This window comes from Chelonoidis abingdonii, chromosome 14 (assembly GCF_003597395.2).
Source record: "Chelonoidis abingdonii isolate Lonesome George chromosome 14, CheloAbing_2.0, whole genome shotgun sequence".
In the NCBI taxonomy this organism is placed as follows: Eukaryota; Metazoa; Chordata; order Testudines; family Testudinidae; genus Chelonoidis; species Chelonoidis abingdonii.
Window position 1 is genome coordinate 8,805,487 of NC_133782.1, and position 27,380 is coordinate 8,832,866.

The 27,380-nt window shown below is 43.1% G+C and overlaps 1 protein-coding gene across 1 annotated transcript in view; it reads left to right on the forward strand.

The window, feature by feature from the left end:
- The window catches only part of TAF4 (TATA-box binding protein associated factor 4), a 68,725-nt gene extending 58,009 nt beyond the window's left edge, over nt 1-10,716 (forward strand). Inside the window, exon 16 of the mRNA XM_032802278.2 lies at nt 9,183-10,716. Coding sequence (XP_032658169.1) covers nt 9,183-9,350 — 168 coding nt within the window. The 3' untranslated portion in view covers nt 9,351-10,716. The remainder of the gene's footprint in view (nt 1-9,182) is intronic.
- Nucleotides 10,717-27,380: the final 16,664 nt, after the last annotated feature.

The window sequence follows — 27,380 nt, forward strand, 5'->3', positions numbered from 1 at the left end:
AGCAAGGAGTGATAGAGTGGGTTCCTCTTCAGTACTAAGGGAGTAGTTTTTACTCAACATACTTCCTATTACCCAGAAAGAAGAGTGGTAGCTGGAGACCCATTTCAGCCTTTGTCATCTCAGCTACTTTATTTGCAAACTCAAGTTTTGCATGGTCACATTGGCATCTGTAATTTCATCCCTAAAAAAGGACCTGTGGTTTACAGCTCTCAGTTTGAAGAATACCTAATTTCACATGGTGGAAAGGCCTGATCAGAATCTTTCTGCCTATAAAGAGCCCTGTTCCTCAATGAGACTTGAATCTTGTTCTCTCGGTACTCACTTAGCTTCCTTTTGAACCATTAGCTTTTTGCTCCTGTTGATGAAGGTCTCTTTCCTGGTAGCTGTCACCTCAGCCATGGGGTTGGTGAGCTTGGAGTGTTAATGGCAGATCCTCCTTATGCTACATTCCATAAGGATAAAGTCTCATAATGTTTTTACACTCTAAATTCACCCACAAAGTCTGAACCCATTAGTTCACACTTGTGTTCTTTCAAAGACCTTTCTCATCCTCAGAAGAATGGAGGCTCCATTCCCTCAGCGTTCAGTGAGTCTTAGCCGTTTACCTGCAGAGAACAAAACTGATCAGGAAGTCTCCTAAACTATTTGTCACTGTAGCGGAAAGGGTCAGGCCAGATGCTCTCAAGGAATCTCAAAATGCATCTCAAGCTGTATTTTGCTCTATCGACTGTCCTTGTTCTCTGCCATTTACAACCTCACACCCTCCTCCTATTTGAGTACTGCTTGTCAATCACCCACAGCGGAATACATGCAGAGACTAGAACTTGAAGAGAAAGCTATTTACCTTTATAGTAACTGGAGGTTCTTTTGAGATGTGCGATCCCTATTTGTATTCCACTACCTACTGTCTTTCCCATCTGTTATGGATCTTGTCTGATTCATGGTAGAGAAGGAACTGGAGAGGTGGCTGGTCCACCACACACCTTCATCTACTGAGTCAGAGGCATGAGGTGAGCAAGGGCATATGTGCAGACCAACGGACACTGCCTTCAAAATTCTCCAGCTGGGTGTGCATATGGTGTGTGCGTACAGATAGGGAACTACACATCTTGAAGAACCTCCAGTTACTACAAGGTGAGTAACTTCATCTTGGAGCAGTTAATGCCATTAGGAACCACTGCCATGCTAAAATGACTAAGCAAGGTAGTTTGAAATCATCACTGAATTAGGCAGCAGGAACATCTATAAAATCGATATGGTTTCTAAATATTTACTAGCCAATTTTTTTAAACAATTTTGACTAACCCTAGATTTTCCTGACCTTAAGGATAATCAGTTCAATCATTTTTATGTAGTTAAAACTTTAACTGTTCAATTGCGTTTTCTGCCAGGCACAGTTGCATTAGGTTTTGGGGGTGGGGGGAAGAAGATGCTGGGAAGAATTGTGTTAGGCTTTGTCAGCAGTGTACTCCATTTTTGGTAACTGTGTGTGCTCTATGCTCTGATGCATTTGCAGACTCGTTAATAAACAGGAAATAGTCAGTGTTTCCTGTTGAAAGTACAATTTCTGTAATTCTTTTAAAGCATTACAACTTAGAGCATTGCAGCTTCTTGGAGTTGGCACAGTTTTAAGGGTTTGTGCTGTAATTTTTGACACGTGGATGACAGTCTAACTGATGATTCATGGAAAACTGAGAGCAGCATATAAACAGTTAAATAGATCTTTCTATATATCACTTTCTGTATTAAGCATCCCGTATTCTTTTTTGGTAAGATAATTTGCATGAAAATAAGACCTTTTGTTTCAGAATAGTTCATCTTCTTATATATGTTATTCAGCTCTTGACGTAATAATTCTATGACATACATTGTTATAACATGGAATTGGTTATGCAACAAATATGACAGTAGTAAATGACATTTTGACCCATGGAAGCATACAAATAAAAGTTGCCTATCTAGCATGTTAAGCACCTTTTGACAGAAATATATTAGTGTTCAGGATTATTAAAATACATAAATTAGGGAGAAACAAATTATGTATATAAAAATCTAAGCCAATAAAGATATGAGTCAATTATAACAGTATAAACACAACAGTAAAAATTGCAAGATGCTACATTCTTATCTAAAACTATAAAAATTAATGTGCTCTGAGGAAAAATGTAATTAAAGCATATGATTGTCATGATGTGCAGGAATAGAGTCACTGGCACATGTGGTTACAATGTTGGCACTATCTATTTCTACATACTTGACTGTGCCACCTTATCTCTTAGTACCATCTAGGTTATGGAATATATTTTACATTCACTGGAAATGCCTGATGTATTCTGACTAAACCTGGCTAATTTTAGTTCTCTCAGATTATTCAGCTACTGGTTAACCAATTAGAAACAGGTTCCCTTAGAAATCTAATCTTTTGTCTGATTAATTAAGAACCAGCTGCTTTTGATGTGATGGAGTCACAGCTATGGCTTTGCTGTGTTTCACGTGACATTTTTAAATTGAGCTCCATTTGTCACCATTTGTATACAGTTTGTAGTTAGGGCATATTACAAGAAGTGTGGAAAATAAGGTTTGTCACTACTTAGACACAGATTTGTAAATGTGAGCTTTTGATGCCAAAGGAATTCTGATTCTTAATTACATGTAAAGTCACCTCTGCATAGTAATTGTGGTGTTACAGAATTCAGTAATAGTTTGCATTCGGTTGAGGTATTTCATACCTGACTAGTTCATTTAATTAAAAGTTAGCAAAAAGTTCTGTTTAATGCCTTGTATGCCACAACTCAAACATTTGTGGCCACACCTCTTACAGTGTTAACCTCTATATATTATGCAATACAGATGTCACTTTCCTTACCTTTTTAAAATGTGGTCCTAAGTATTTAAGAGCCTAAAGGTGTAGGTAGGCACCTACTAGAACATCAGAAGTGTCTAATCTGCACTAGGTGCCTATCAGCATCTTAAGGCTCCTGAACACCTCTGAAAATCTGGCCCTTTAGTCCTGTAATTAGGATAATTATTTATCTGGTGAGCCAATGAACATTGTTAACCTGCTTGAAAAGCACAAGTCTGATTTCATAATTAGAATTGTATGGACCTGGGAAGAGCTGCACTGAACAGTATAAAGTACCTGCTAGGGAACACTAATCTCAGACATTAGTTTCTTAATCAGTAATGTAGTCTGAGCATGAATATATTGCTTTACAGTCTAGGGGATTGTATTAAAGTCCATTTCTCAGGATCTCATTCACAAGGCTTTAAATTAGTGTAATTTTTCTTGAATCTTTATTGTACTACATTTTCTCCAGAACATGCCCTATAGTTTCATTTTTTTAAAAAAAGGTATAGCTGATATTTGAAGGCACCAGTGGAACATACTTGAGACCTTTGTGATGGGTCATTTGGTTCTACAGTGATCTAGGAAAATATGACTATTTACCTATAAGCATGTTATAAACAGAATATGCTGTTTGCAGTATTATAATAAAACATTGCTGCCTTTCAAATGAAGTAAAATGAAATGGTAACAAAACATATAAAAAGAAAATCCATTCTCTGCATTTTTAAAAAATAATTCTTCTAAAAGTGTAGTGCGTTTCCATCCCACCTGCAAGGTTATTTTGACGTATTTTAGAAGTGTTTATTATAAAGCAGCAGTAGCAGTCAAGACAATAAAGCCTTTTTAAAATTAAGGCACAAGCAGGCTACTTGGCCTGTGAATGCCATCTGCTGGTCATAGCACTTGCCCACATATATCTGAATGTTTTTAGCCTGTAACAAGGAAACACTTGACATCCATCCATGTGCACCAACTTGTTTTTCTAGTCCAGTTATTCATACAAGCTCTAGTATTTTATTTCCATAAAACTGGTAATATTAAATTCATTTGACAATTTTTATTAGTAAGGCATTTTATGGAAAATTGTTTGCTTTTGCTGTTCATATTTGACAGCATAATGTAAATCAGTGAGCTTTAAAATGATATATTGCATTTTACTGTGGCTTGCTGTAACATTTTAAACACATGACTGTTCTGGTCTCAGTATTATATTTAATTATAGCATAACATTTTCTGCTAATTTTTTTTCTCTACTGCTATATTTAATACAATTTTGCCTTTAAAGCCTCTTTACATCATAGCATTGGCACATTCTCTGCCATTTCCAGGCTTTCTCCAATGGGGTCCTTAATTTTTACCTGGCGTCGTCTTGCCCTTTTTTCTATTCTTATTGCTGTATATGTGTCTTCATGTTGTCCTGGGTCGAAGAAACATGCTCTTCCCACTGCAGCCAAACCAGTATTTAATCACACACAAACTCTCTCTTGCAGAGAGTTAGCACAACAGCCTCTCTTAACGCTCTGGAGACTTATCCGTAAAATAAACTGGTGTTCTTCTTTGAATGTATGTCAGCATGGATCCCAGGGTAGGTGTGCGTGCGCGTCATGCATGTGAGATAGGATTTTTTTTGATAGCAGTGTTTGGTGCAGCCTGACGTGCGGCCAGTGCAACCTCTTGTTTCCATTCAAGGGCCTAAGGGACAGAGCAGCCACAACCCTCTTGCATTTCCCTTTTCCCATCGGACTGCCGCAGGTGGTAGCTGGTGAGTGTCCAGCCTGCTACCTTTCTTTGCTTCAAACAGAATCTAGAAGATGAGGTTGAAGAAATACTACTTGACCCTCCACTTTAGTGAATAAATCAGTCTGAATGTTTTCCCCCCCTACACAAAGTATACTCTCTGATTACTTCCCTCGATGAGGGAGTGGGTAAGGCATCTCATGCCAACTGTCAAGGTAGTCTCTAAACCATCAGTATTTAAGCCTGACCTGACATAGAGTGGACTCATTCCTCTCATTAAAGCATGTAGCCAATGCCGTTTCTGTCTGGGAGAGAAACACCTCCGTGAGAAGTGCTTGGTGTATAAATCTTTCTCATTGAGGACTCGCAAGTCAAGGGACATGTGGCTGAAACTACACCTGCTTGATCAAGTGATGGATGTCACCTTAGACCCAGTTTCAAGGAACCCAAAGGGTTATCCTCAGCGAGTGCTCCTCCAAGCAGACAGAGACCACGGCATGATCTAGCAATGAAAGGAAGGTAGGCAGGACAATTCTGGCAAAACTGATACCAGCCACATCCATGACGATCACACGGGTACCAGGGCTGTCAGCATCAGGCACTGCTGTCTCAAGACTGAAGCAGGCTATCACTTCCACACTCATACCATCAGAGTTGGCATTGGCTCCTCTGGGACCAATGATATCATCGGATCTGATGCTGGTGCTCAGTATAAGGGTGACACACTGTGGCAAACATTTAAGGAGTTATGCATCGTTTGCTCTCTAAGGTTAGAGCACCTAAGTAATCTGCCAAAGGAGTGGCAGTGAGTAAGCTGGCACTGTAGGCATCAGCACCGATGAAAGCACCAGCAGCTGCAAGGAGCATGGGATTGAGGTTCATCCTTCAAGATCCACATCCAGGGACATCAATGATATCAGTGCAGCGATGGACCCACAACTGAAGCTGGACATTACTGCTCAGCACAACTATTTGAGGAATACTATTTCTTATCACCAGATGACTTTCTCTCCAGCGTTAAGCAGGGATGTCTCCCCATTACAGTTTGAGAACAACCCTAGACCAGGTACCAGAGATCCTCTCCTAGCATAGCCCCAAATGACATTGGGCTGACCAACTGCAGCTGTGCCAGTGAACAGTGTGAAGTTGCATATGAACATCCTGGAGCTCAGGGCTATTGGACTGGCCTGTGTAGGGCATGCCTGCCAGTTTTCTGAAATTCATTCTTGCCAATCTTCATACAACACAGTAACTATTCTCTACATAAGCAAACAAGAGGACACCTGCGTTTTGTGTCTAGAGGCTATCAGGTTCATCAGAGTGGGTTGATCCATAATCTTTCATATCCCAGGAGTCGGCAACAATCTAGAGGACTTTCTGAGCAGACAATCTTTGACCAACCATAAATGGTTCCTGCACAGATCCCCCGTGGAGCCAGGTGATGGGGTGTACCAGACCTTTTGAGGCCCTCTGGAAGACCCTGTGGTCCTGCCATACCATGTCCCAGAGAGGAGTAAAAGAGAAGTCCTGAGAAGTCTGAGTGGCCTAGAGTGGTTGTGGGAAAGCAGTCGATTAGGGAGGACACAGGGAACAGCAGATCAGGACCCAGTAGCCTCATCTAAAAGGAGCTGTAGGGCCAGAGTTAGTCGGTTCCTGGCTGGAGTTGGAGGAGTATGGACTGTGTGGCTGGCTGAGGGAGCTTCAGGACCTTGGACAGCACAGTGCTGGCAGAGACCGGGGGAAGCGAGAAGGACCTCCAGGTTGGCTGCTGGGACTCATCCAGAACAAGGCTCTGAGCTAAGGGTGAAGAATGTGCTAGAGCTATGGGGAAATGGCCCAGGGAAGTGTAGCTGCCATGCAGTTTAGTTAAAGGAATGTGGTGGATGGCTGCTGTGTAGAGGGCCCCTGGGCTGGGACCTGGAGTAGATGGTGAGCCTATGTCCTCTTTCTTTCCCCACCCCTCCTTCGCCACACTTGCCACTGGGAAAGTGGCCTGGATCTTGATGCACCCCAGAAGGGGAACTGAAACCTTCTAGTGGTCCAGTGGGAGAGTTGGAACCCAAGAGGCCAATGACATTGCCTCCAGGGGGGGAAGCCCTGGAGTACAGCTTGATACCAGGGCCGAGATCATTTATAGCTGCCTGGATGTAGCCAGACATTCTAAAGGTCAAGCCATCTCTTCACAGAATGGCTAACACAATGTATCTTATTGTTACCAGCTGGCTGGTGCACCTTTCCTACTAAAATGAAGACCACTTCACCAGAGCACCAGCAACATTGTCTGCTTGCTTCTGGAATGTGCCAGTATTGGAGATCTGTAAGACAATAGTATGGAGTAACCCACTGATTGTTTGTTTGTTTGTTTGTCTGTCAAATACTATGCCTTGGATTTAGCTTGTAGGTCAGACATCAACCTTGGGAGAACAGTACTACAGTCATTGTTCAACTGATGCAGCTGGAGCTCCTCACTTCTACCATCCGTAGGGTACATGTAATGCTCACTCACCACCCACTTCCAGTGGGATCCACCCTGACACCTACTCAAACTGTTACCCTACAGTAACTATGGTTCTTTGACATATTGTAGTCAGAGTGGATCCCACAACCTGCCCTCCATTCCCACTTCTTGGAGTCTTTGGCTGCCATGGGCTTCTAATTGAAAGGGAACTTGGGGAGGGTCATGGTCACTTTGCTCTTTATGCCCTCAAGTGGGAGCAGGGGTAGCATCAGATGAAGGGGTGCCCTGCTGGATAGTGTTTAAAATAAACAAACAAACACAGCCCCAATCTCATGCACCTGTGATGCATGCACTCCAGCATGGGGAGCCATACTGACTACAGCATCTTGAAGCACTGCAGGTACTGTAGGGCAAGTAACTGTTCTTTAGTTAAATCTGTCTTCTGTTCCCCACTTTTGTGTGTTAAATAAATTCCACCTGACTAATCTGTTCACAGGATACCAAGCAGGTTGTGATACTTGGTGGGAAGAGTTGAAGCTAACCTGACAGTGAACTTTCAAGAGAAGTTACTCTAAAAACCAAAAGCACCTGGGTGACTTGAGCCTAAATCCCATTGAAAGTCAGTAAGAATTAATCTCCTAAGGGTGAGATTTTTGTGCTGCCCCTCGGGGGAGGAGGGTGGCAGCAGCAGTGGGCGAAGGTGCTTTGCCTTCCTGATCATGGGCTGTTCTGGTGCCCCTGGCATAACATACAGAGCCCTGGGGGCCTTTCTAAATTATGCCCCGACACACCCTGCCTTCAGCACACCCAGGCTTGCGAAAGGGTCCTCAGAAGGCAGCTTTTTTATGGCAGACTTCTGTAGTCCCTGCATTGGGGGAATTCTCTCTGCCAGACACTAGTCTTTAGGGACCCTTTACCACAAAGGTCCTTTTACCCTGTGTAAAGGGGTTGGAGTGGGGGTCAGGATCTCATCCTAAGTCAATTTTTAAAATGGGACTGAGGAGCCTAAGTCACTCAGGCACTTCTGAAAACTTTATTTTATAGCTACATCTGTGCAGTACCAGTATCTACTAAAGAGGTGTTTAGGGACATGATTTGAATAGCTTTTCCCAACAGATGATGTGGACAATAAAAGAACTAGATTTTTTGCAGGTTGTATGCTAGAACAATGGGTGCTTCAGTCTGCCAACTGAGCTATGCTGCTGTTTGAGAACAAAATATCTCCCCTGTCTAATTATTACTCCAAATTTGACATTCTTGCATGTACCCCAGAATTTGAAAGTACAGCAGTCAGCAGCTTTGTATGTTTAGCAACTACCAGCTGAAAACCAAACATCACGTAGCTAGGAAAATCTTAGGCCCTGAGAGGCAAGGCCAAATAGCAAAACTGCTAACATGCAGCTATCCGAATGGAAGCATGGGATAAAAAGTGAACATATTGTGAGAATAGAAGGAATGTTTGGATGCTGAACCTTGGTCTTGAGCGCCTCTGATACATAATTTTTTTTTTTTTTTTTATTGTTTTGATAAGTGATGAATAGTTTTGCTGAAATTAGGAGAATTGGTGACTCCATAGGAGTCACTATAGGTTATGTGCTTTGTTTGAAGTTAGTTATAAAAGATTAGATGAAAGAATTTGCTTTGGAGCAGTCTGAAGAAGCTTTCTTTGGGCAAGGATGTCACAGCTAAGTTCCCCAGCAGCTAGATGGAAGGAGGGTCCCCCTGAAGCCTGGCTGCTGATCCCTCAAAATCATCTAACTTTAGATAAATACAGATGTTTTGAAATGCTCTATACCTACTTGCAACTGTGTGTGTGTGCATGCGTGCTCAAGATCTAAAAAAGCAATTTTAGATAAAAACACTCTGGCTTGTATCAATTGTATATCAGACGGATGAGCTGTGCCCCTGTTGATTTATTCCTGACGACGCCTGGAGAGGAACAGTTACGTTACCACTGTTTTAGGCTCTGAAAACCTTGGGTTACATAAAGGCACACAGTACTGGATAAATTCCTGTGAGAAGTCCCTTGCTTTATATCACACATGTCTGTTGTTTGTAGAACTGTCACAAGTTCTTGCCACGAAACATTCTCTGTAGATGTTAAAATGTTCTGACTCTAGCTTCTGTTCTCACTTCCAGGGGTCCAGTACAAGTACACCAGTCCCAGGCAGCTCTGGAGTTGGAACAACCAGACCGTTTACGCGACAAAGGATAACGCGGGTGAACCTCAGGGACCTCATATTTTGTTTAGAAAATGAGCGAGAGACAAGCCATTCACTATTGCTATACAAAGCATTCCTTAAGTAAAATGGAAAAGATCAAGGTATTTTTGATGGAGAGACGCCTGAGGACATTTTTTTATATATTTGCAGATTACGCCTTTTTGTAACAAGCAAATGGGATATTGTTTCAAAAACAACCACCTCTTTACATGGAACAGTTTTTTATTCTTGTTTATAAAAAAAAAACAACAAAAAACTCTTCAGTACAAGAGAAATACATTTCTTTAACAGTGAGGATACTTACAAGGCCTGTGGATACTATAAATGGACAATTAAACTTAACTCATCTCTTGATTGAGTGGCCTTCTTGCCAAACAAGCCATATATAAAGACTGATGGAATCGTTTAGCAAATAACTAGCTACCCTTTGTCATACCTGTAGCAGTTTCAACATTAATTGTGCATTTTAGTTCAGTTTTACTTAACTAAATTGATTATATAGGTATATGTCTACAGCAGATGACCTCATTTCATTTAGCTTTTTTTAAACAGCAAAGCAAACTGATTTTTAAGAATATTTATCTTTCCCCAAAAGGTTCAAATTCTAGAGGGATATACAGTTAATTGAAACATAACCTCAATTTTTAATCACATTGCTTATTAGAGGCCCTGAAATCCCATAAAGGAGGGTTACTTCTGAATGTTTTTATCAGCATCTGTAAAAATGCATTTTATTTGCTATAGTTTGTAAAGCTGTAAAGTTTGAAAAAAGAAAAAAGGAAAAAAAAGAGAGAGAAAAACCTTTTCAGCATAAATATATTTTACTTGCACTGTGTTTTTAGCTAAAGTGAAAGCTTAGATTAAATAAAATCAAAGTTGAGAGGAATCATCAAAAAGACTCTTTCTCAGTGTGAATCAAGTGTTGAAAAATGGTTGGTGTATTTTGTCAGTAATTGTACATAATTTTTGGCACATAACATAAAAAATGGCTATGTAAACTATAATTATTTTGCTAAAAGACTGTATGCAAGCTGTGGGCCTACTTTAAAGATGTCCAGAGCAAAGTCCCTTCTTTGTACCTATTTTTTTATTACAAATATACTAATTGGTTCTTTATATTTTCAGAGGTTATTGTATTAAATTGTCTATTGATAGTACTTTTATGACTGTAAATACTTTGGCTTTCTTTGTGTGAACTCTCATGTTAGAATTTAACTCTCTTGCGTGTAAACTGAATGCTGATCAGTATTTTTATCAACACCTGACAACTGTTACACCTTTTATTTTGTCTTTTAGGAAATCCTGTCTTTCCATTTTTTTCATGTAAATTTTGCACAGTTACTTGTTCATATGTAAATATTTTACTTTCAAAAATGAAGTTTTTAATTGCTATTGTTTTATATAGGATTGAAAGAAAATTAACTCCTTTATTAAAAACAAATTTATCTGTATTTGCTAATGCATTTTCACTCTCTACATCTTTCCTCCTCTTGGATTTATTTTTCTTAACACAGAAATAAGATCCCTCTATGTGAGAGGATGCTACCTTCCAATGATGCACTTTATTTCTTTTAAGCTTGCTTGCTTTAACCAATATTTTGAAGGCATATAACTACCCTTGCTAGGAATCCAGAAATTTCACTATCCACCTAAGGCGTTTTGCTGTGTGAAGCTCAAGGGTAGAATATCTGTAGCAGTGAAGTCTTGTACAGAGACCGCGACATTTTATTTTGACTTAGTATTTTATGAAGAACTTTATTATGTTCACATTGAGGGCCAGACTGCCCTCAGATGCACATGTGCTACTGTCATTGACATCAATGAGAGGCATGTGTGTATCTCAAAAGAGAACATGGTGCTAAATTTTAAAAACAGTGTCAGGGAATTTATTTTCAAATAGGTAGGTTTCTTTAAGTGTGTTTTCTGTGTTTTAGGTTATTAAAATCTATTGTATTTTTCACTATTAATGCTGTCCATTCGCTTTTTGGATTTTATTCAGATTGGACAGTGCAAAAAGATTGCTCACAAATTCCCTTTTGTTTCCATTAGTGAGGCCCATGTTCTGCCATCAAACCGATGCAGAGTCCTGTTGTTCATTTCAGCAGGTATCCTTGCAGGTGGATGGAACTGTCAGTGCAGATATTGCAGGCTACTGTCCCAAACTCACTATTGGCTAATATCGACTTAGGACACCACGCTGCAGTAACTTAAGCCTGTGAGAAACTATATGCAGAAGAGTGTAGTGCCATTGAACTCAATGGGATGAGTCCCAGGAGTAAATTTACTCCCCTGAGCAAGTGTCTCATTGGGGCTAAAGCAGTTCCTCTTGGTTCTTGTGCTCTATTTCAATGCTGATTTCACAAATACTGGTGGGAAATCAAACAAATCCAGACATCTGCTTTCATTGCAATTTTTTTTAAATAGCTTTTAAAAACTTTGAAACTGTTTTAGAGCCAAAGCATTATCGTAACATTCCTTTAAACATTAAAAAACCTACTTTAAATGTTAGATGCCATTTAGAGTTGCAAGGAAAAACATAGAAACTGGAATTTAGGCCTTGGCAGGTAAGTGGAGAAGAGACTAATTTAAATATCACCTCAGTTTTCATGTGTAATTCTTAAAGCACAATGGGATGGTAAGGCTTGGCCCAGAGATTTTACTGGCAGGGGTTTGAGATGGCCACATTATTTACAAGTGGCAGATCCATATTTGAGAAATGAAAGTCATCACAAACGTATCTAACCCAATGCTGTAGCATATTTGTATATACCATATTTAGCAGCGAAAATGTTATAGAAATATTCTGGAGAGACTTAAGTTGTATTAGGGAGGGAAAAGAAATTACTTTTTTATTTCTCTCTATCCATTGGGCTCCCTTAGTAGCGTGAGTCCACTTATACAGACTACTGAAGAGAAATTTTAAAACCCTCTTTAGAAAGGTCCCAAAATCCTTTTTCTGTACATGCAAAGTAAATATTTTAAGACTTCCCAGGGCTTTAAATGTGCTGTTTTATCCCGCTGGCAATCTCCCTTTTTCAATAGTGCAAAGTGACCAGTGGGAGCTGTGAACTCTTGAGGTACCGGACCTTAAAACTAAAATGAGTGCAGAACTGAACACTACCTAAGCAGGATGTTGAATTATTAGTCTTTTTTGGGGGGTGGGAGGGGCGGAAGGAGAAGAGGGGTTGTGGGCGTTTCCAGAATTGGAAGGAAATGTTTTAGTATGTTGATTATTTAAATAACGGGCAACTATGAAGTTGCTCAGAAGTCTGGGATATTAGGGGAAAAGTTCTGGTTGAGAGGGATTAATGGAGAAGCAAGCAGACAAAGTTGTCCAACTTGCCGAATGAATGTGACTTTAGCCCAGGGACCCTCAATTTACCATATGGCTATCAGCCCATGTATGTGGCACATGTGTGAGTGCATATGTGTATTTTGGGGATCATAAGTGGTTGAATGTTTTTTTAGAAGATTTTCTGCTCCCATGTGGGGATTCCAGACGCAATCTCAATAATATGTCATCTTTGCCCTTATGGATGGCATCTACAATCTCAACAAAGGAATGATGCAAATAATTATATTGCAATTTGTCCTTAGGTTTCTAGGTGTCATGTGATTGAGATGTAGGAAAAAATAAACCAGGGAAATCTGAGTTCAAGTGACTGCTATAGAGCAGTGGTTCCCAAATGTGTTCCACCGCTTGTGCAGGGAAAGCCCCTGGCGAGCTGGGCCGGTTTGTTTACCTGCCGTGTCCACGGGTTCGGTCGATTGCAGCTCCCAGTGGCCGTGGCTTGCTGCTCCAGGCCAATGGGAGTTGCTGGAAGTGGCTGCGGTTTGCTGCTCTAGGCCAGTGGGAGCTGCTGGAAGCAGCCGCTACTTCCAGCAGCTCCATTTGCCTGGAGCAGTGAACTCCAGCCACTGGCAGCCTTGGTCGGCCGAACCTGCAGACGCAGCAGGTAAACAAACCGGCCTGGCCAATCAGGGGCTTTCCCTGCACGAGTGGCGGAACAAGTTTGGGAACCACTGCTATAGAGAGCTCTGCAATGCAATAAAGAAATGGGAGAATGACTTTGACTTTATTTTCTTAGCCTAAGCAGTATGGAAGGCAGTATGTAGTTGTAATAGACCTGAACTATTGATACTATTCATCTGGCATGAAAATTCATTAAAACAATTAGAATTTAATAAGGCGCTCTGAATTCAACCTGTTTTCCTATAATAAAATAGGGGTCCCATGAACAAATCTCTCAGAATGTCCACAAAATTTGCAGTAGTCATTAGGCTTTTTAATATGATCCAGAAAGTTTTTGTCTAAGTTAGACAATTGGTTGAGGTACTAAGTAATACAATGATTGTAATATGACTTATTTCCATATTCAAATGTCTGCCCAGATAGTAAAGCCCTACTTTTCATGCATGTGTGTGGCCTAAGGTACTATGACCTGGTTATTTGCTATTCAAGTTCCAGTGTGTGTGTATAAAGGCCCAAAGTTCAGCACACTCAAGCATAGGTTTTTGGATGTGAAGATGGAGGCTCCTGAGGGCCTCCTGAAAATATGTGCCAAGCTTCAGTATTAAAATTGGTTATAACCTGCAGAACAAATTGTAAACAGAAGTGAGTTCAACCTGATCCTGTGGTTTTTGAAAATACAGCACAGCCCTACATTTTTATAGGGTCTTGTTTTTTAGTTAAGGGAGACGTGATTGCATTGATGGAACACTGGAGTGGAACCTAGAAGAGAGGGAAGGCCTGGGCACTCCTCTGGTTGACTGGAAAAGGCAGTGCAGAAACCCTCTCATGCAAGAGGGAGAAAGACTACTGAGTTTGGAGCTAGGTCTCTAGGGAGAAAGCCCTGGGGGGCATAGCTCTGCCCAAAAGTGGCAGGATGACCCTGCAGAGTCTGGGACGGGGTGGAGTGTCTGTGGAGCAGTGAGCCCAGGTAAGGGGTGAAGTTAGGCTTGTTTGTGTTTAGTTTATTGGACTCCTTATTTACCCCAGAATGGGTGGCACTAAATGTGACCTGGCTGGAGGGCTGAGTCACGAGTCTAGGCAGATCAATGCAGGGCCAGAGCAGCTGTTGGCACTTGTTGCTAGAGGAGACATGCCTGCAACGCCATGCCTAGTGACAAGGGGATGCTCCAGCGAGGAGTCCACTTGACACCCTTCTATGCACTGTAGTTTGTAGGAGGAAGTGAGCAATTAGACAGTAAAACTTGTTTTCGCCGCATTTGGTCTATGTGCCATTCCATCCAATAGCAAAATAAGCTACTGAGAGCAATCTTAGTTTTAAGTAAATTTTCTCTAACTTATTTCAGCATGCACAGAGCAATATGATTTCTAGGACAAACCGAAACATTGCACTTGGCTTGTAGGCTAAGCTGCTGAGAACAAATACCTTCAATATTTCAAGGAGACCAACACTCCACAACAATTAGAAGTTTGGCCCCTATCTCTATGGGAGAACACTGTTTTCAAAACAACATATTGCCCACGCACACAACCTGATTCTTTTACTCTAAGGACATTTTACACCATCCTGGCATGGCAAAGGGGACTTAATGTGCATATAATATTCCTGAGGACATTCTGCATCCCAAAAATGGATTCACCAAAGGCAAGTCGTGACTGACTAACCTGGTTGCCTCCTACGATATAACTGGTGTTGTGGATATGGGGAAAGCAGTGGACCTTGACTTTATCAAAAAGATATACCTTGACTTTAGCAAAGCTTTTGATAAGGTCTCCCACAGTATTCTTGCCAGCAAGTTGAAGTATGGATTGGATGAATGGACTATAAAGTGGATAGAAAGTTGGCTAGAGCGTCAGGCTTAATGAGTAGTGATCAATGGCTTAATGTCTAGTTGGCAGCTGGTATCAAGCGGAATGCCCCAGGGTTTGGTCCTGGGGCCGGTTTTTGCTCCAGATCTTCATTAATGATCTGGCTGCTGCGATGGATTGCCCCCTCAGGAGGTTTGCAGATGACTCTAAGCTGGAGGGAGAAGTAGATACGCTGGAGGGTCGAGATAGGGTCGGGGTGGCTCCAGGCACCAGCACTCCAAGAGCGTGCCTGGGGCAACAAGCCGCGGGGGGCGCTCTGCTGTTCGCCGCTAGGGCGGCAGGCAGGGTCCCTTCTGAGGCTTGCCTGTGGAGGTTCTACTGGTCCCTAGGCTTTGGTGGACATCCAGCAGACGGACCAGCGGACCCTCTGTGCTTGGGACAGCAAAATGTCTAGAGTCGCACCTGGATAGGGTACAGAGTGACCTAGACAAATTGGAGGATTGGGCCAAAAGAAATCTGAGGTTCAACGAGGACAAATGCAGTTGGGATGGAAGAATTCCATGTATTGCTACAGATGGGACTGGCTGGCTAAGTGGCAGTGCTGCAGAAACCTCTCAGAATGAGACACGTGTAAAACTTTGATAATGTCTATAAAACTCGACAAAGCCCAGGATGGGATGATTTAGTTGGAGTTGGTCCTGCTTTGAGCAGGGGGTTGGACTAGATGACCTCCTGAGGTCCCTTCCAACCCTGATCTTCTATGACCCTGTGGCCAGCAGCCCATGTCTGCTGTCTCAGACTCCTCATTTGCTCCCTCCACTTCTTCCTGTCTTGGCCTTCCTTCAGGCCCTTTCCCTCAGCTGTTTGTTGGACTCTTACTGTACAGCTGCCTCTCTCTAGGGGGGTATCACTTCAGAAAAATCCAAGGGAGAGGGGTCAGCAGTTTATTAGGTGATTATATTATATCCAGCACTTGAGAGAGAGGAGGAGTGGAAGACACAGTGGATCATACAGCCCTATGACATGGCAGGGGGCAACAACTCCCCTTGCTCCATAGCAACCAGTACTGCTGCTCTAGGCCTTTCCTCTACTCTGTCAACCTGCAAGGTACTGCTGAATCCTTCCCTTCTCGCTGTAGCCGCCTTCTCATCTAGGCTTCCTCCCTTTATTCCCAGCACCCAGCTCCACCCCGCAACTGGGCTTCATTTTCAGTTGAGTCTAGCCCACCCAGCAGCTGTAACCAGCTGCACTAACTGCTCTCTCTCCCATTAACTCCTTTCATTACCCATATGGAGTACGTACCGCGTCCCAAAGGAACCAAATGCCGCTCATTCATTTATACAAGTTGTCTTACTGATGTGTAAACAGGAAAGCTCCCAGGGACAAGCCAAACAAGATTTGACCTTAGCTGCATTGTGGAAAACAGGAAGCAGTAGCAAATATGCCACTGCAGAAAAAGGGAAGGGAAAATATCCTTTCATGAAGGGAACTATTTCTGAAATAGCAGGTCATTATGGGTTCAGTCCTTGAAGGGGCTATTTGGGGATTGGTCCTGCTTTGAGCAGGGGGTTGGACTAGATGATCTCTTGAGGTCCCTTCCAACCCTAATAATCTATGATTCTATGATTACGTAGAGTCTAGTACCAACTTAAAAAAAAAAAAAAAGTCCCTCCCCTCTCTCTTCCCCACGCCCCCCCACCCAAATATTTGCTGTAATGTAAGCAACAGCCCACATCTCTCACTAACCAAGAAAGCCTGTGGATCAAGACTGGTAATTCCTTAAACAAATTTCACAAAGTCAGGAAGTTCTGTTAAAGGGATAGGAGTGAAATTCAATAAAGGAATATTGGCTTTCACCTCTAGCTCTCTGGTTCAAATCTAGCCCAAAGCTGGTGTGAGTGATAAGAGTTATGTGCCAGCTGCTTGGTGGCCTATGTGAAATGAGCTGGTTGTGACCTCTATTCATTTACGATAGGGCACGAGTTCATAGCATAGAAAGCCCCAGGGGGAATGCTGTCCTGATTTGCACACCTAGAAATGGTCTCAGTGGAACCAGCAAAGAGTGATTGACAGTCACACCCACAGGTAATACCACCAGGGCAAGGATAAGGCAGAGGAGCAGGGTAGTACAAGCTGTAATGCTACTGGCCCTGCTTTCCCCACTCTTTGAATAAATAAAATCCTGCCTGCTCCAGGTATGACAATTGATTGTCTTTCACAGACACCAAAGTCACTTACCAATAATAATACCTAGCTCTGATATATTGCTTTTCCTCCCTGGTTCTCAAAGCACTTTAAAATGGGAATAGTGACACTGGGCGCCTTTTATACAGATGGAGCATCTGAGAGTCTCTATGCCAGCGCCAAAAAACAAAAACAAAACCTGGCAGCGAGTCTCAGAGCCCAGATCAGCACACTCAGAGTCACTCAGGAGCAATGGGACAATAATACTTCCATTCCTGGCTCCCAGGTGTGAGCTTACTTAATGCTGAGGAACCTGCTATGGAAAGTGCTATGCAACTTTTTATTATTTTTTATCCTTTTACCTCCCAGGTAGAAAAACAGAGGTACACAGAACCTATACACAGCTCTGCTTGTTTTATCCACATCTGGTATCCAAATGGCTGACGTGCTGATATGTGATCAGAGGAGAGAACAGAGGCCTGTGAATTTAAACACCAGCATTTCCTGTCAATCCAACAGCTCAGACTATAGTGATGAGCGCATTGTAAGAACCTATACAGACAAGAATGGGACATTTCCGCCTTTGGACAGCAGATGGTGCTGTCAGCCTATGTAAAATAATCAAATTCAGTATCAGGGAATGAAGAAATAAACTGATTTCACAATCTCTCTAGATCCGTCTTTGACGAAAAAAAGTCCTTTTGAATTTGCATGCAAGAAAAAAGCTTTTCTACTCTATGCAAAATATAATGTAAATTATTCATCTACCTCGCTCTAAATAAAAGAAAATGGGAAGGGGGAAAAAGGTGTGTGTGGGGGGGGAGGGGGAGATTAGTTTAGTTGGCAAAAATCTTCAAATAAATAAAAAGTAGAATGTCCCTAAGTATTTCAGTATGCTGGGATTAAAAGACTATTTATTTATGCATTTAAGTCTTTATGCAGGTTAGACTAGCTGAGTTTAGCAGATGTCTGCGAGCTTATAAGTGAAACCCAATTTAAAAGCTAGGGCGGGAATTGACAAGGGTGCAGAATAAAAGGAGTGCTACAAGAATACAAGCATCTACAAAACAGGATTCAAACACTGAAAGGGGACACTTGGTGATGTAGAGATGTAAGGAAATCAATGTCATAATGCACAGTACTTACAAGATCAACATTTTAACCTCCACCTTTTAACACCTTGATTCCATTTTCTTTCAACAAATCTAATTTCTTCAAGTTTTGAATCTGTCCGGTTGGAGAGAAGAAAATGCAAATTTTCGTTACCATGGTTTTTCAGAGATTGGGTTTGAGCCAAATGAAGCATTTGTGGCCGCCAGAGATGGAATGTAATTTCTCTTCCAAATATCTCTGGACTATCTTTAATAAAGGCTTTTAAATGTAGAAGCAGACAAAGCCTAGACACCCAGGAAAGACAAACACGCTCCAGACTCAGTGCTACTGAGTGCAGCTTGGGGACTTTGGGGGAGTTTGGTCATCTTGGAGCAAAGTCACATTTTTCTTTCTGGTGACTGTTTTCAAAGTTCTTTGCAGGTTTAGATTAGCTGGGAAATACCAGCCACCCTCTGCTTATTTTGAGTTAGTTTAAATGCTTCTGTTTGCACTTACTGCGTAATTTGTGTGCGTGTGTGTGTGAGAGAGAGAGTCACACAGTTATCTATAGGCTCTTTGCTGTGTCTTGTTTAGATGAAAACAAAGATCTCTGTTCTCCCCCATGTGGGAATAAACCTATGCAGGAAAGAGGCAACTCATTGGACTCTCCTCCACAGTTGTGCTGATTTATGTTCTGCAAAACTGACTAGTCTCCATTTTAAATGCCTTTTATGTCTTGGTTTTAATTCATTTTCTCGTGTGTAGCCTAATCAGTAAATTTCCAAACTTTGGCCTGAGTTGTCCAGGGTCTTTGCCATGGGGCTAAGCAGGCTGAGGTGTCTTTACCTGAAAGTATCAGAGGGGTAGCTGTGTTAGTCTGGATCTGTAAAAGCAGCAGAGAATCCTGTGGCACCTTATAGACTAACAGACGTTTTGGAGCGTGAGCTTTCGTGGGTGAATACCCACTTCGTCAGATGCAGTGGGTATTCACCCACGAAAGCTCATGATCCAAAATGTCTGTTAGTCTATAAGGTGCCACAGGATTCTCTGCTGCTTTTACTTGAAAGCTGTGTTGTTAACATGACCCTGTAGCCGTATGCTCTTGATGCTCTCGGCCCACATAATCCATCAAAATGTTGTCTGTGGACAACATGGTCCACAGATGAGCTCAGGGATTCTCTCTGCCCCTTACCCAAGGATTCCCGAGTCCTGCAGAAGACAAGGGGTATCCATAAGTACTCCTGTTTCCTCTGCTCTGTTGCCTTCCTCCCAGATCCTCCCAGTCCTACAGTTCCTGTAGGAGTCATGCTTTCAGGGGCTCCCTCTAGCATGGCTGTCTCCAAAACCACCTCCCAAAGCTTCCTCAGCACAAGGATGAAACAGCAAATTACCACAGCGTTGTTGCTACCCAGCTGGCTCCAAAGGGAAAGAAATGGGAGGAGCCCAACTGGCTTAATGTACCCTGGCATCCCTCTTCCAACAGCTGAGCTGGGACCCTGCAGAAGGACTTCTGCCAAGTGAGAGCAAGGGGGAGCGGAGCATGCAGCAGAGATGACCCCGTTCCTGCTTCCATGGCTGTAGGATCCCATCCACACACACAGCTGGAGAGGAGCTAAGGCACAAGTGCTCCATCTTCCGTCCGCTTGTGGGATTCCTGCCCTTCCAACCCTGCTGACAACCTTCTGAGCATGCACAGCTCCTGCTACGCAAGTGTGAATGCAGGTCAAAAAGATGAGAAAATACTGTGATATTACACAACTGCTTTAGGACTCTGGTCCACCTGGAGCTTTCTGACTGGCCGCAAATGCTGTCATGCCCTACAGCCCTAATGCTCTGCAGATGCATCAATTCCAGTTCATAATAGCCCCAGGGTCAGTACATCGTTAGGGAATTATTTCATTCCCCACGTTAAAGTCCATCACCCTTTAGTTCTTTACCATATACATTCCCCCAAGATGTGTTATAATCACCCCAAAATGCAGGCTATTGTGTCCCATTCCTTTGCAGGTGGGGAAGAACAGAATCAGCGTAAATCACAGTAATCAAGATGCTCTCTAACAAATAAACTCCAGCATCTCTGGCGGTGAGGAGGCAAAGGCACTGTCTGGCTCTCTGTGAAGGGCTGTGTTCAGCAGTAATCCTATTTGTAATGTAATCAATATGTTTACTGAAGGGGAGAATATCATCAAGTATTACTTTAAGATACTTAGGAGATGTGACACAATCCGAAGTGGAACCCACAACTCGAAATGTAAAGGTATTAGCCTGACTGAATTTGCTAATAGAAAAAAACAGCTACAGTTTTATCAAGACTGACAGAGGAAGAGAGGTTTATTAAGCCCACTGATCACATAGGCTATTTTAGAGAGGAAGGTAGTAGAGGGAGAAGGAGCATCATTGACAGTAAGTGAAAGAGCATTGTCATCTTCATCCATAAATCATTTTCAGCAGGCCTGGAGCCTGGCATTCCCCGGCCAGAGCTTGAATCCTGTATGAGCAGAGCAACATGTGGCTGAGCGGGTGTGAGGCAGATCTTGAGCTCTAAAGTGCCATTCTTCTGTGGACTTCAATGGAGCAACACTGATTTACATCAGCTGAGGATACAGTCCATTACCTCTGGAGCTGGGAACTAATTTGTGAAACTTGTTATCTTTTAACCAAGGAGATCGTGACTTCAGGTTTGGATCACGATCGGACAATTGGCTTCAATACGATCCTGGAAACACTTATGCGTGTGCTTAGCTTTGATTATATGTCTTGTCTCATTGAAGTCAATAGGACTGCTCATATGAGTGAAGGAAACTCATGTGCTTAGGTCGTCATAGGATTTAGGTACATCTTCATAGTCCCCTGGCTCATATCCCCAGCCCGTGGGCGAAGAGACCAGTGTAACGCTTGTCTACAAGGCATTTTCTGCTTTCTCTAGTGCTTTGTCTACAGCTTGCGTGGGAAGAATCCTTTGACTCATGTAAGAGCAAAAGATTTGAACTGCGAAATTCACACTAGCCAGCCATTTTCATTGAGCTCTGTTGAGCAAAGACGACTGCGATTTCTGGAGCACTTGGAACAGCAAGCTCGTTAGGTGGGAGACCAGAGGCAAAGTGAAGAGGAGGTAGATATCCTATGATGTGGTGGGGACAAATGAGTGGGCATCTGGCATGATGGACAAAATCTTCACTGGAAGCCAAAGAAAGTGCATGACCAGGGTTGTATGGAAGAGGTGGGTCACCTACATGAGAGGAACTAAGTTTAAGTAACTTTCTCTTTTGAAGAAGTAGAATTGTTCATACCGCTGAGAGGAAGAAGCACTTTTGAATGCAGAAAAAATCCTTCGACAGTCCCTATGGAGATTTTTCGTAAGTGATTAGAGAGGAGGAATTCCAGTGGTATTTTAAAGTGAACTTTCCTAGTACTTCTGTGTGTAACAGCCACTGCTGTTAAAATCTGCTGGACAGCAGGACCAGAATTTTCAGAAAGGCTCAGTGTCCATAATAAGTGTCACGATGGGAACTGCTGGGTGCTGAGCTCTTCTGGAAATTTGGCCCTTATTTGGGTGCCTAAATGGGAACTCAGTTTGGAAAATTAGAGGTTTTCTGGAAAATCTGATCTCCATCGGCTTAGCATAGGCAAGGATAGTTGTCTGGGAAAGGCTAAGATGCCTCCTTATAAAAAGACTATATTTGTATAGGATGTCACAAATATACCTGAAACTACAAGGAACCTTGTTCACGTAACTTCTAACAGGCTAAAACTGTTAATCTCAGAAAAGAGGCAACTGAAGGAGGATATAATAGAGGTCTATATAATTGTGAATGGTGTAGAGAAAGTGAATAGGGGAGTGTTATTTACCCCTTCACATAACACAAGAACAAATGAAATTAATGTTAGTTTTAAACCTGCTGCCTAAGGAAGGATTTCTCAGACAATGCAACAACAAGCTGTGGAACTCATTGCCCGGGGTATGGTTGTGGAGGCCCAAAGTGTAACTGAGCTCACAAAAGACTTAGATAATTCATGGAGGATAAGTCCATCAAAGGCTATTGGACAAGATGGTCAGGGATACCCACCCTGGGCTCTGGCTGTCTCTAAACATATGCCTGCTGGAAGCTGGGACTGGATATCACGGGTTGGATCATTCAGTAATTGCTCACTTCTGTTCATCTCTCTGAAGCCTCTGTCACTGGCCACTGTCAAAAGACCGATTATTGGGCTAGATGGACTATTGGTCTGACCCACTATGACCATTCTTATGTTCTTATGCTACATAAGAGCCATTAATAATAATAATTATTATTAATAATTAATAATAAACAATGATGTAAGCCCAAAAGAAACGATGCAAGTTCATCCCACCATTTTCCATCAGACTGACAGCAGGATTCATTTGTTCTGAACATGGAGGTCTACAGTCTGGCAGGTCTGACATATTGACACTGGCAGAATTGATAATGGCAGCTGTGTCAAAATGTCAGTCTGGATACGACGGTTTTCAAATATATAGTACAGGTTGGGAGGGGTGCAACAGGGCTGAGGAAAAGGAGGAGGCTGTCTTGAACCTAACTTGCCAGTGCTATCTCCTTTGAATCTCCTTGTGGTGCTATTTGGTGTATAGACATTTGATATGTCCTAATTCTGCTGGAGTATGTTAGGGTCCCAGACTGTGTTTCCATTTGAGCTGTGAAGGTCTGGCCTCAGCTTCTTTTCCTTTCTCGAGTTTCAACTGCCATTCTTCTGCCTGAATAATAGTGATTACTCTTGCATCTGTAAGGCTTCTGGATCAGACTAATGATCTTACTATTAGAGACAAGATCCTAATAGAAGCAGTTGCTTCAAAGGAAGGTGTAAAACTTCCATAAGGGACAAGCGTGCCCATGGAGGAAGTTTCTTCCTGACCCCAGTGAATTAGTAGTTGGCTTGTATCCTGAAGCATGAGAGTTTATATCCCTTGTAATTTTTTATCTTATCTAATGCAGTGGTTCTCAAAGCCGGTCTGCCGCTTGTTCAGGAAAAGCCCCTGGTGGGCCAGGCCGGTTTGTTTGCCTGCCACGTCCACAGGTTCAACTGATCGCAGCTTCCACTGGCCGCCATTCGCTGCTCCAGGCACAGCACTTCCAGTAGCACAGAACTCCCTACCACCATGCTGGGGTACTGAGCACCTTCTGCTTAACCATGCAGTTCATCTCTGGGGTCACCCCAGAATGCCCCGGCAGCAGTAGCCAGTACTATCCATGAGCAGAGGCAGGGCTGAACTCCTGCTCTATGATCCCAGTGCACTGGCTACTTTGGCGTTAAGAGTATGTCTGTGCTACCATAAAACACCCACAGTTGGCCTGGGTCAGCTGATGGAGGGGGCAGCGTTCAGGCTGTGGGACTATAAAACTGCAGTGTGGATGCTCAGGCTTGGGACCCTGTGAAAGAAGAGGGTCTCAGAGCTTGTGCTCCAACTTGAGCCTGGACATCTACACTGCAATGTTATAGCCCTGTGAGCCTGCGTCAGCTGCCCTGAGCCCACCAGCATCTATAGGGCAACACTGACTCTGGGCCTAAGAGCGCAGGATGAGCAATCAAAATCTGGTTTTGTCTGTGTCTGGGCAGAGCCTCTTACTACCACCCCCCTCCACGCATCCTCCACCAATCAACTTAAACCTGAGCTAAACTAACAAGAATGCTGGTAGGAAAATAAAAACAACACACAAAATAAATGGCACTCGTTTAATTATTTAAATTAAGACTTATTTGAAAGACGTGTTTCCAGCAAACACTCCCGCTTTACTTTTTAATGAGCTGCAGTGCATCGAAAGGAAAAAGCCAATAAACTTCCCACTGCAGTTTCTTAACATGTTTAATTAAACAGGTGCTGTGGGGGAAACCAGACACTGCTCCCAGAAATAATAGTACCAGCATTCCTTCCTGCACAACCCGCTATGCACAACCAGGGGCAACAGTGTCGTAGGGTGTTCCTTGCTCCGTCGAGCAGGGCAAAGCTCCCTCTCTTTATAGCTCCAGCTACCTCCTGTCTCATTGGCATGTTGTACAGTGGTAATTTAATCTGAGACATTTGCAAGTGCGGGGAGATTTGGGTTTTTTATGTATATTTATTTTTATGATTCACTGGCAGCTGAGCCTGGTAGGGGATGCTGGTTGGACTGCAAGGGAAGCTGATACACACCTGAACCACTATTTGTAGGGATGAGAATACTGCACTTCTATAGTGCCCTTCGAGTTAGGGATGTCTCCATAAATAGATATAGGCCTCTCGGAGGAAGGAGGGGAAGGGAGCACAAATAAGGGCTTGTTTTCTACATTGAGAAATTAATTCTGATTAAGGTTGTGGTGTGAATTTAAAGTGGAAAAGCCTGTGTGGATGCTCTTATTCTGGAATAAGAATGCCTAATTACAAATTATCTTAATCCATTTCAGTCAACGCTGTCTTAATTTCCGCGGGTAGGAAGATAGTGAGCTCTCCTCCTGAGCCACTGAGTCTGGACATGGTGGGTTATGCACCCCAGTCCTCTGGGGCTAACCTTGTTATATCATATCCCAGAATAACACATCAAAAGAACTGTCTTCCTAGCTTCCCACAATCAGAATCCCAGAGCCCAGGTGTCATTATTGATTTAGGCTATGGGCACAGAGATGGGGTTCATCAGAGGAACTCTTACCCAAATCTGCATGCCTGCCACACTTTTATTCTGGTGTGAAAGCGTCCACACAGGGAGATAATCAGGAGTAGTTATTCTGGTATAACTCCCTATGTAGACAAATCCCTTCACCACTCCTGACATTAAAATCAATGGGACTACTCTCATGTTTAAAGTCAAGCATATTCTTAAGTGCATTACTGGATTGGGCCCTTGGTGGGCAGCTGGTGCTGGGAAGGATTCTTGAAAGAAATGAGTGTAAGGAGGGATCAGGAGGAGGAAGGAAGAAAGGGACAACTGGAGGTGGATGGGCTGGTAAAAAGGAGGCACTGGAAGTAGAGGATGAAATGCTGGGAGAGGTCTGGTAGCAATATGTGGTTTAGGGGCAATGGAAGGATTGTGGTGTGGGGCTTAAGGAAGGAGATGACATGATGGAAAAACTGGGCTTTCCTGAGAGCTCAGAGAAACCTCCAGGAAAAAAAGGCAGATTCAAGCTCAGCTGGTGGGAGTGAATCAGCGACATCTCCTCAGGGAGACTCCAGGTGCAGCCGACCACGTCGCTCAAGCCATCTTTGAGGTCTTTGAAAGGAGTGTCACTGACAGGGCTCTGAAGGGTTGTGGCTGTGACATGCTGGGGCTGTACAGCAGAGGAGAGGGCTCTCCAGGCTTCACCAGAGAGACAAAGTCTCTCCCAGGGAAATAAAATACTCCAATGGTCTGATCTGGGACAGCAAGAAGTTTCCCATCATCCCTGACACCAACACTAGTGAGATGGGCTCATCCTCTGCCTTGACTAGAAAAAAAACCTACTGTGGGAAACATATGTCAGCTCAATCCTCCTTTTGTCATTTTAATTGAATTGTGTCACATTGCTTTACTTTGCTAAAAATCATAATGGAGAGTTAATTAGCAGTTCACGTAGTCTGTGGGACGAGAGCAGCTTGCCAGCCGAAACAGGGAGATCTCATGGAGACGATATTAATGCAGTACTGCAGGCTTCTCTAGCTGTCTAAAATGAGGGAGGAAAATACAATCACAAATAATCCAGGATAATAAAATCCTCCAGCGTTGTCATGCACAAGGGAGAGGGAGGTGACACACACCACGGGGAGCCATGATCTTGCATGCTAAAGGTTACCACCAGTGTAACTGTGCAGAAATAGCAGGGAGACATTTTTAGGTGTACATTTGCAAAGGCAGTCAGGGTTGGCCTAGTGCTTGTCCCACTGAAGTCAGCGGTAATGGAAGTTTTACTGGGAGCAGAATATAGCCAATTCCGAGAGCTTTTGAACAACGTCATCCTATGATTTGTGGTTTTCATCCCTTTGTTAAAGCCTTCTGTGGATGGGGAAGAATGGATTGCTGAAGGGACTGTCTCTGAGGCTACGTCTACACTGCACGATTAATTCGAAGTAGTTTAAACCGATATTACAAAACCGATGTTATAAAATCGGGTTTGCGCATCCACAGTGCAATCACAAAATCGATTGCTTGCGTCCCTGGTCCAAGGCTACCATCGATTTAAGGAGCGGTGCACTGTGGGTAGCTGTTCCTCAGCTATCCCATAGTTCCCACTTTCGTGTTGAGAGCAAGTGCCTGATGGGGCAGAAAACATTGCCCCGAGTGGTGCTGGGTACAGCCTCATCCCCTCCCTTTGTGAAGAGCATGCGACAACCCTTTGGCGCCTTTTCCGATAGAGTGATGTGAGAGCAAACGCCATATGCCACAGCAATCTTTCCCTTTTTTCACTTGGGGGGGGGAATAACTGAGGAGCTGTTCCCTGAACCACGCCAGATCACTGTGTTCTTGAACCATACAGACTTGGGCTTCAGCCAGATGGAAATAATTTCAGAGACTGCTGTGGAGCTGTGGGCAATAGCGGGAGTCTCAGTACCACCCTCACCTCCCTTCATGAGCGTCCATTTGATTCTCTGATCGTCCGTAATGAATTGTCACGCCAGCTCGCTGTTAGTCTGCAGTTTTATTCAAACGCTTTGGCGTTTCGTGTCTTAACGGAGCCAGATACACACAAATTTGTCTCCCAATACATGCCGATCAGACCTAGTATCTCCCGTACGGTCACTGCCTGGAGCTCCTCTTTTGGATTTGAGACTGCATCGCCAGCCGTCTGCAGCTCAGAGCTCCACGCTGGACAAGCAGGTAAGTAATTCAAAAGTTCGCGGTGCTGTTTCCTGTTATCCTGCCACGCTGCATTCCGAGTTCAGATTGCTGTCCAGAGCGGTCAGTGATGCCACTCTGGGATACCGCCCGGAGGCACTATAACGTCGATTTCCGTCCCTACGAACCCTAATCGCAGAGTACACTATCGAATTTTAGCGCTACTCCTCTCGTTTGGGAGGAGTTCCGAAATCGATTTAAGGAGGCGGTAAAATCGATATTAATGACGACGTCATGTGAA